General features: G+C 37.3%; 1 protein-coding gene across 1 annotated transcript; it reads right to left on the minus strand.

The window, feature by feature from the left end:
• Positions 1-3,825: 3,825 nt before the first annotated feature.
• GPR123 (G protein-coupled receptor 123) lies at positions 3,826-8,368 on the minus strand (the record flags this gene model as incomplete). The annotated part of the gene is made up of 2 exons (XM_010150212.1): positions 3,826-5,047; positions 8,273-8,368. Coding segments are annotated over 2 exons (1,318 nt in total), but the record flags the coding sequence as incomplete, so codon positions are not given.
• Between the last annotated feature and the right edge of the window lie 1,528 nt (positions 8,369-9,896).

Here is a 9,896-nt window from a genome sequence, read left to right on the forward strand (position 1 = left end):
CACACATGATGCAGCAGCGCTGTGACAGACATACAAAAAGGCTTCCTCCACTAATTTTGCCTGGATTTGGCAGATGTCTGTAGACAGCAGACCTGCTAGGCAGGTGGTTTTGGCCAGGAGCTGGAGAGAGGAGGAGCTGTACTTCTTACAGCCGTTTCCATTAGGTTTGTCTGCCTTCAGCCCTTGGTGTTCGAGTGGCGGTTTCCCAACTGCCTGTGTTGTCTATCAAAGGTGGCCTTGACTTTGCTTTAGGCACAGACCTTGCTTTTGGTTTAGACAGCAAGAGTGCTCCTGCGGTGGGTTAACATCTGGCTAGAGAGCCCACAGGGTGGCTGGCGGGCAGCTGTGGTGAAGGAGAACCATGTGTTTGCGGCCACTGACAGGGGCTGCTCAGTCATATTAGTGCAGACACAATCAACAGACTCCTTGGGAACCGTGATATGAGCAGGCATTATGTGTAAAAATGTATGCTGCATTTTGACACCAAACTCTTTATATGAGCCTGGGTTGGAATTATTCTTGTAAGCAGTGTATTTGACTTAAAATGGAGTCACTTAGGTGATCTGACGTTTGGTCATGAAAACTGGAATTTCTATATGCAGAGAAGAACACTGCAGCATCAGAGTATATTTTTATCCTGGTAGTACTGCAATGACAACCCTACAGATCTCTGTTGATTGCACCCTTCTCTGAGAATTACCTTTTTTGGATGAACCTTCTCATGCTTGATCTCAGACAGCAAGTGAACAGTAAAAATCTGTTCAGTCATTTTCATGTCATCAATGAATCACCAAAACCAGTGCTGACTTTGAAGCATGTTACATGTGTATGTCCGTGAGGAATTTACTAGGAAAGTATATCTCTTATACTCCAGTTATTTCACTAAATTTATTTTTATAGGAAAGAAAATCAGGTAAATATTAATGGTTCACTGGCTATAATTGACCAAAACCCCACACTAAAATAAAGGCAGACTCCCAAACAGTTGAAATTACCTCATTTATCTTAAGGAAAAAAAAGTCAAAAGCACAAAAAGCATTTTGGTCAAATTTGATGTTACAAAACATTTTTATATTTATTTAATATCATGTTTTCCTACTCTGTAGTTATACTGTATATTTTCTGAAAAAATAATATGCAAACAGATTATTGCATAACACATCTCTTCCAAATTAGCCCAGAAATATTCACTAAATTAATTTTTTAACACAATAAGAAAAGTGTTTTAATATTTTACGTTTAAATTCCAGAGAGATTTATCACATAAGATATTCTGTGGAAAGCAGCACCTATTTACTTCTTTGTAAGCCATTATGAAGATGGAACTAGCCTCAGACAAAGTAACAGAGGTGATTAAAACACAGGCTGAATAAAGAAGCTCACTGAGTGGGTTCTTGCAGAGTATTTCACTTGGTTGTGTGTGGAATATTTTGCATAAAGGTCTACAGACCTCCTAGGATTTTGCTATTACAGAATATACATATACATAGTGCTGAGACACAGAGAAGTGGTATTTCACATTATGTCTATGCTTGTTTAGGGCTCACTGTCTACGTGGAATGGGTAAAAGTAATATGAAAAGAAACAATTATTAAACAGAAAATATTTCATTATGCAAACAAAGAAAAATACTGTATTTTAGAGACAGTTCAAGCATATACAGCATATACATAATAAAGCTCAGGCTTTTTTTTTTTTTGTATTAGCTAAAGAAGCAGTCATGAAACTGTTGTATATTGGCTTAAAATTTGACAACCACCTAGTGCATTCTTCTTGCTCACCTTTTAAAAATACACAATCTGAGATGGATACATTGCACTGCTGGAGTTTACAATATATATATCAAATTTACAAAAATACAGAAAAACAAGATTTCTTGCACTCAGATACTGAGCATTAACCCTTTGAGTACTAATTCCCACCTGCAACACTGCAGAACACATTCATCTGACTTACATGTTTTTATAACATTCTAACAATTATAATTGTCATCTTTATGTACACTATTAGGAAGCGTATTCCTACATATTAAAAAAAAAAAGGTAGAGACTAATAAATTGTTAATAACAGAAAAATAATGGGTAGAATTATGTGAAGATTTCTGCAACATATAGACAGAGAATCGCAGACTGATGATCTCTCTAGGGAATTTTCTATTTCCTCTCTGCAGCAATGTAGCAATTACATAAGCCTGTGTTAAGAGATGACAGCAAACTTTCTCATGTGGCCGTACAGAATTGTGCTTTTTCTCTTATTTATGGATGCACTGCTCGCTTTCCACTGGAGATGGTTTTCTCTCAGCTCTATGCTCCTATTCACTTTCTGTGATCCATTATTATTCTGCACCCTTCCTATTTGAAAAAAGCGGTTTTATTTCATATAGGGATAATTATGATGCAGCTCTGTACTGTGAGTTGATGCTTTGTGTCCAGATGTTCATGGAAACGTGAAAAAATTTCTTGCCAAGAGCCTTGTTAATAGAGAATGGTACTGACCCTGGAATGCCCTACAGTTCAGCAGAAATCATGTACATAAAGAACTTCTCTGAAGGTCAAATTTGCATTAAAGGATGAGGACAATCTGATATTTGCTAGGGGAGGAAATGGGTTTTCAGAAAGAAGGGTTGAAATTAATGGGTAGACTTTAGAAGGTGTGTTTTTAGAAAATGACTGAACTTTCTCTTTCCTGACAACCCTGGACTACATTGGTCATGTAACTAAATAGACAATATCATATATACAGTGTCTCTGAACTAGAATAAGCTATTTTAAGAAAATAACTGTAGTCCTCAAAGAGTTAATGATAAAACTGCTCTACCTTAACAGATGTGGAAAGGTGATCGTGAAACAGCTTACAGATTTGTTCAAAAGGCATACTTTACAAAGAAGTGTAAATTGTGGAGACAATTGCTATTACACCGCACAGTGTCACATACAATGAGTAGTGCATGCTCTGTAAAGACATTAGAGTGGACCCTTATCAAAGCTATCTTATAACCTTATACAAAGGATTGTGCCACTTAAACTAGTGCAGAGTGATTTTTTTTTCTGTAGATTTATAATGCTCTAGATTCATATCAATAGGGTTTTTCATAGCCTTGTACAACACTTTTTTTTGTTCTTTTTTTAACACATGTAACACTAGAAAACAGCAAATGGTATATCCTGACATATGTCATGCAAAATACAACCGATACAGCACCATAGATGTAACAGAGACATTACCTAGCACTTCTCTCCAACAAGGAAAAGGACAGAACAGAGACTGTACATTACACGACTTTACAGGCCATATGCTACAGAAGATCTTTAGAGGCAGTATCACTTTTGTAGGTCTAAAAAGCTGTAATTTTATAAAATCCTGTTTATCATTTCTACCACAGTCACTTCTGATTAAAATCCATGGCACAGTAATAATATTTTGCTACAAAAATAAATAAGTAAAAGTTTAAGATGCTGATATGTTTATAAAAAGTGTCTGAGTTTACTACAGAACAAAAGGGAAAACAATTAATTACAACAATGTATTTCTAAAGAAATGTTGTTCTGTATAACAAAAGGATATTGCCTCTCATATTCAATTGTCTAGACTTCATTTTCTAATTATCCTTCAGAATAATTTTATAACCTCCTTTTAAAAATAAGTTCACTTCAAAACTCTCATTATCGCTCTCTTTTAGACTCTTATTAAGAAAATGGAATTAAAAGATGGGAAAGCTGTACAACTTGCTGAAGAGCTACACAAATATGTCATCTTATTTAGTCTGGAATAAACCAAAGATAACAATGGTTTAGGGGGGAAAAGCACATTATGATGGCCCATGAACTACACAGTAGTTTCATTTTTCCAAGGGCCAGTTTTGATATTTCCTGTACTATCTGAGCTGTATATCATGGCTTCATGCACGTTTCCCTTGAGAATTCCGTTGTGATTCGTCGTATTAAATGGCAATGACTGTGTCCGTGGGTGCATTTCAAAATGAGTTGGATGGTGCACAGTGTCACTTTCTGGCATTTTAGCACAACTATATATTACAGTACTTGCGTCGCTACTTTCAGGCTGGTTGACAGTAGGATATGGATCGCTTTTTGAGCAGCAGGCCCGTCTGTGACCTGACTGGCTATCAGGCGTACTGTGGGGACTGTCTGTGTGTGAGCTGTGGATGCTGCCATCGATACTTGAAGGAATGTGATAGGCGTATTCTCTTTCACCTGCAGACCTATGCCGACTGAAGTAACGTGGCTTAGTTCTGCTTTTCAGACATCTATGAATGTGCATATTGGGTCTGAAGGTTCCCTCGTTGTGCACATGAATGTGAGCTTCATCATCAAGGAGCTGATCACAGTGCATTTTTGCACAACACGGTGTCACAGGCGAAAGGCAGTTAACGTGATTCTGAACCGCCTGTAGGTTAGTAAGCTTGCAGTGGCTAGCCGCTGGATGATTGAACACGGCCGACTTGTTGGGACATGGTGACTCCTGAAGACAAGGTGCGTGAACTTGGGTGTCACCATTGACATTAACCTTTGGGCGCACATTAACTTGGACAGAATAGGTGTTTCTTCTAGATGGGCAACAGGACCACCAGCAATGCCACACATCGTCTCGTTTTGCACAGTGATGGATCAGGATGAAAAGCCCCAAGGTCACACAGAAGGCTCCATAAAGACAGCTAAATATCATATCCAAGAAATGACCTTGAGATACTGCAAGTGCTCCAAAGGTCCAAGTGGCAGTAAACAGGAACAAAGTGAATGCTGCGGCTCGAAGCTGAGCCTTAAATGAATGCTCGTTTTCCAATAAGGAAGAAGAAATCATGGAACAAGTTGCCTGGGGAATGGACACAGGGTCTGTAATATGACCATGGCCCACCTCAGTACTTGGAATTCTCTGGGGATCTTCTGTCTTCTCCTTTAACTCATACTTGCGTTCAGGATGGCGCTTCAGTTGCACGTACGTGCAGAGAAAGTAAACACAGGTGACTAGCACAATGAATGCTACTGGCCCATAAAAAGCACCAAGACTAGGCTCCCATGCCATCCAGCAACTGAAAACAAAAAAGAAAGAGAGTCAAGAACATTTTATAGTCCACATTAGATGTGATAGACAACTGACTGATGTGAAACTGGGCTTTCTGGCTAACCTCTTATGACCCAGCAGTGCCTCAGATGTTTGGATATGTTCATTGTTTCATTGTGGAGAAAGGGAGTGTGTCTTTAATATCAATTAAGCTGAGGCATCACTTTCATATTTCAAAATAGAATAGAATGTCTAGTATAATTTACAGGATATTCATGCTGAAAATTTCCAAGAAATGTAGGTCAGTTTAGAATCTAGAACTGCAGTGAAGTATAAGACCATTTATGTCAACCCTTTCTTCTACTATTAAAAATGTCAGCGTTAATACTTCGATTAAAAAGCAGATGAGGCATAGTTTATACAATCTGTGTGAGCAATGGAGATGTAGATTTGAATGGTTTGTATCAATGAGCATTGATACAAACTCTTAAGCCTGAAGATTGTTCTCACAGAATTTTCTTGTTGCCGAGGTAGAGAACAGTCTGAGTAATAAGAGGTTGAAAAAAGACTTCCAGTTGAACAGTTACTGCTTTCTGCAGTGAGTAGACCCAAAAGATATATGCCTTTTCTGAATTCTGCACTGTTTCTGAAATTCCTGGGAGTTAATTTACATCACTTTGAACATCCTCAGAAAAATTAAGGAAATTGATGGTCTCTTTGTGACACACTGGCAGCATAATATTATTTTAATGTGGATCATTATTTTCTAGGCTTTCGGTAACATAACCGTAACTGGTTTAGAGCAGCTTAAAGTAATTCACAGGACAGTATGAGCTGAATAAGCCCCAGTCAGTTGTACAAGTTAGTAGCAGTCTAACAGGACTGTCCTGAGGATGAGTGACATAATCAAATAAACATGGGAGAATAAAGCACTTCTGGCTAATGAAATCCCAGATGGAAACTAGTGGAACCTGGGTCAGGGTGAGAAGAAATGTTTCCTTAGTTTTTACTCTTTATGTTCAGCTTTTAGCCATGGTTACAGAAGGGAACCAGGCTGGCAGTATAAGCTCGTACAGCTGTTACTAGATTCTTATACTCTAAATATTGCATCGGTTTCTCGAAAGAGGAATAAGTTACTTTCCTTATTTGTTGGACTGTGAGAAGAAGTATTGGGTTTAAACTGCAGCAAGAAAGATTTAAATTAGATTTTTCAAAAAGTTTCGTAGCTGTTAGGACAATTAGGATAATAAGCTGTTGGAATAATGTGTGGTCTATCCATTATTGGACCATTTAAAGCACCTCAGATGAATAAGTGTCAGGAATGGTTTGGATATAGCTAATTTCCCATTGGGTTAGAAAGACAGACCAGGTGATCTGTCACGATCCATTCCAGCTCTAAAAGTGACACTGTGTGACACTTCATACTCATTTAGGTGTGTGTGATTGGTTGCAGTCCCTCTAATACAGTGAGGTCCTTTCTGATATCACATTCTTGTCAAGCCAGGCATCATCTACAACTTACTATAAAAAGGGCAGAATGAATTTTGCTCCCAGGCTGAGAACCTCTCAGCTGAAAGGAGGCAATCCCCCTGGGTATTTATCACAAGAAACTGCAGGATAACTACTTTAAATTTTTCAAATCTGAACCTTAAACAAAAACATGCACACATTTATTAATGAACTTAGAGAGACACCAAGGAGTATATATTTTGCTGTCAGACATGCACACAAAAAGACTCCCTGACAGATATCTGTGAAAAGATAGGTAAGTTACCACCAATATTTAATTGGGTAAACAGAGAGCACAAAGCTACATGACTACTTGAAATACATTTGAATGCTGCATATTTGATGCAAAGTGGAGAATGGAATACTCCCCAGTGGAACAGTCTCTTGGGATGCTCTTATTTTGAGTGGAAGCTCATTGCGGATCTCTTAAAAATCAGTTCCGTATAAAAAAGTTCAAGTTTGTGCATCTACATTTACTGTACGAAAGCTATTAAAAATGAATAAGGCATGTAACTCACTATGCTGCTGTTGAAACAGAAGTTGTCTTTTTACTCAGTCTCCTAACCATCCCTCACCTGTGCCTTGTTTTCTGTGCAAACTGCGGTGCCAGGTATTGATTAGCTATGATTAACATGATTAAAGAAATACAGCCTCTGTAACTGTGCCAAAAGGAAAAATGTCTCACATTTATGAACATAAATAATTGAGCCTTTTAATATACTGTTGATTGTAAGTGATTGTCTAATTGGATAAGTTTGAATAAATATATGAATATGAGTTGGGCCCTAGGCAGGGCAAACAGTTAGCCATAGCATGTACTAATTTATTACCAGAATTTAAATTTCAATTACCTATCAAAATGCCTTTAAGGAGCCAAATGCTCAATTACAAACCATTCCCCTTTGTTTCCACTTTTCTTACCCAGAACATAACTAGTTTCAAATTACTATAGAAGCTCAAAGCAGTAACTGAGAGTGATGTCCTCCAGAGTACTAGCTCTGGCAGAGTATTAATATATCCATTAGTGTGCCAGTCACTGCCATGCTGATCTTCTACACAGATGGTATTTAACTTTGCAGTCTGATTCACTTTCTGATACACTTTTATGGAAAGACTTCTTGCACTTTATTGATATCTCATGTTTTCTGCCAAGAATTTATAACAGTGTGATGCCTGAACCGCTTGTGGAGGTATACTGAATACTGACACACTACTGCACTAGAAGGCTATGTCACAATGGCAAGACTTTGTGACTGGAACATTTCCAGGAGGTGAAAGTCAAAAAAATTTGTTTTTTAAGGGAGGGATGGAGGCGGAAGAGGTGGGGACAGGCTTTTTACTTATCCTTTTTTCACATAATTTGTAAATTACTTTAACTAAGTCACCTGAAGGATATCAAGGCAAGGTAGCTAATGAATTGAAAGTATTTAATTAATTAGAAGCTCCATTAGATATGCTATCTATTACGTATTTTTAATATCCTTTCGTTTATTCAGATGTAAATGAAGAATAATTCTGTAAATGGAAAGTGATTCTATTGACAGTAATAGAGTCAAATTGCTAGAGGTGAAGCAACAATCCCCAGATTAAGACATTGCTCTTTCATAGCTATTATTTAATAAGATTTCGTAACAAATGTCCTCCCAAATGGCAGGTCTGTATTCTTTATGAAGTCAGTTACATTTAACAGCATAAGAAAAAGAATGTTTTCCTTTAAAATTTTATGATAATAGTTTATACTTACTATGGTGCATTGCCTTCAATCCCATAATGATTGATATTGGTTGCTGCTGTAATCCCACATATAATGAAAGGAACTCCACCACTAATCAGGTAAAATCTGTTGAGAGATAATAACCGATATTTTAATTTGCCTGACTTGTAGTCAAATGTTTCTTTTTAAATAATTGTGACTTCTTGAAGTATTTTGAGCATACAATATTGCTGAAACATTAAAGACGTCCCTAAAACCAGAAAAGCAAAGAATGAAGTATTGTCACAATAAACAATATACTTTATGAAGCAAACAGCAGAAAGCTTAACATTTAATATTTATATGGATCCATATTTAACAATCTCTTGACTTATGTCTTTAATAAATGTAGTTACTAATGCAGTCATAGGAAGAAGAAAACTTGTCTAATCCAAGAACCTACATCCTGTGTAAAGTTATTCCAATCACCTAGATATTTATATTAAATATATAAGTTATATTTGTTATTAAATATGTAATCATTACAAATTGAAAGTATTCAGACAAAGTATCTCCATTCATTTTAACCTGAAAATGTTCGCAGGGAAATTCAGTGAAATCGCAGAAACATTTTCCTAACTCCTGGATAACAAGAGAAACAAAATTCAGTTAGGCAAAGAGAAAAGGGGCAGGCCACTTGGCAAAATGGTTTGGGTTTTGGTTTTTCTTTTTTTTCTGCAGAGGAGCAATCTGGAGAAATCAGGATGATTAAATATCCCTTTGCATACAGCACACTTTTCTTCATTTATTCAATGCCCAGCCTTGCAAATGCATTAAAATGTGAGGGCCTCAAAGACTTCAGCAAGATCTCATAAATATCCAAGCAGAGGGTGAACCTAAGTGTTAATCTTTCTGTAAAGACTTGTATTCCAAGACTGAAAGCACATAGTGTCACACTCCTTTAGCTGATTAAATGCCATTTATCAACATTGAAGCAGCAGTCATTCCAACGCATGATCATTAGGCTACACTGAAGTCCTAGGGGATGTCTCACTGAAGTCAGCATCCTGCATGCCTATGTCCAAATTCCGCAAAATAAACCATCATCCTATTTTCCATTTATATAAGCAAAACACAAAATTATGCATGGAGCACAGCACTTCCACTGCTGTGTTCTCTGAGGTGGAGAGCATTGACCCTAGTGCATGTGAAGCTACAGCTGGAAGGAATGCTGCTCAGTGACAAAAGGGAAAATGTTCCACCGCACCTAGAAGCTCAGCTGGTGCTCTGAACATCCTGACTCATTTCCTGGTTTAACCAATGCTCTTCTGTCAGTACACAAAATTGATTCTTTTCAAGTCACTCCTCTGGTGTGGGAAACAGTATGCAGGGGTACAGATGCTTCCCAACCACTGCTATTAATGTTGTCCATCAGGACTATGAGGAACCTGATTATGTATGAGATACATTCTGACCAGAATTTGACCTCTAGCTTTCTATAATGTTGTAAACATTGGGAAATTTCATAGTCATTGCAAGGAAGCATTTTTACAGAAACAGTTATAGCAAGATTAAATAAGTCAGCATTTAAATCAAACCCAGAACTTATGTTAGAATTTCCTAACCTCTTTTCCCCACATCCTTCCAAAGCAGAATGAGACACCAGGCCTCAAAC

Source organism: Eurypyga helias, unplaced genomic scaffold (assembly GCF_000690775.1).
Source record: "Eurypyga helias isolate BGI_N326 unplaced genomic scaffold, ASM69077v1 scaffold18754, whole genome shotgun sequence".
NCBI classification, from domain to species: domain Eukaryota; kingdom Metazoa; phylum Chordata; class Aves; order Eurypygiformes; family Eurypygidae; genus Eurypyga; species Eurypyga helias.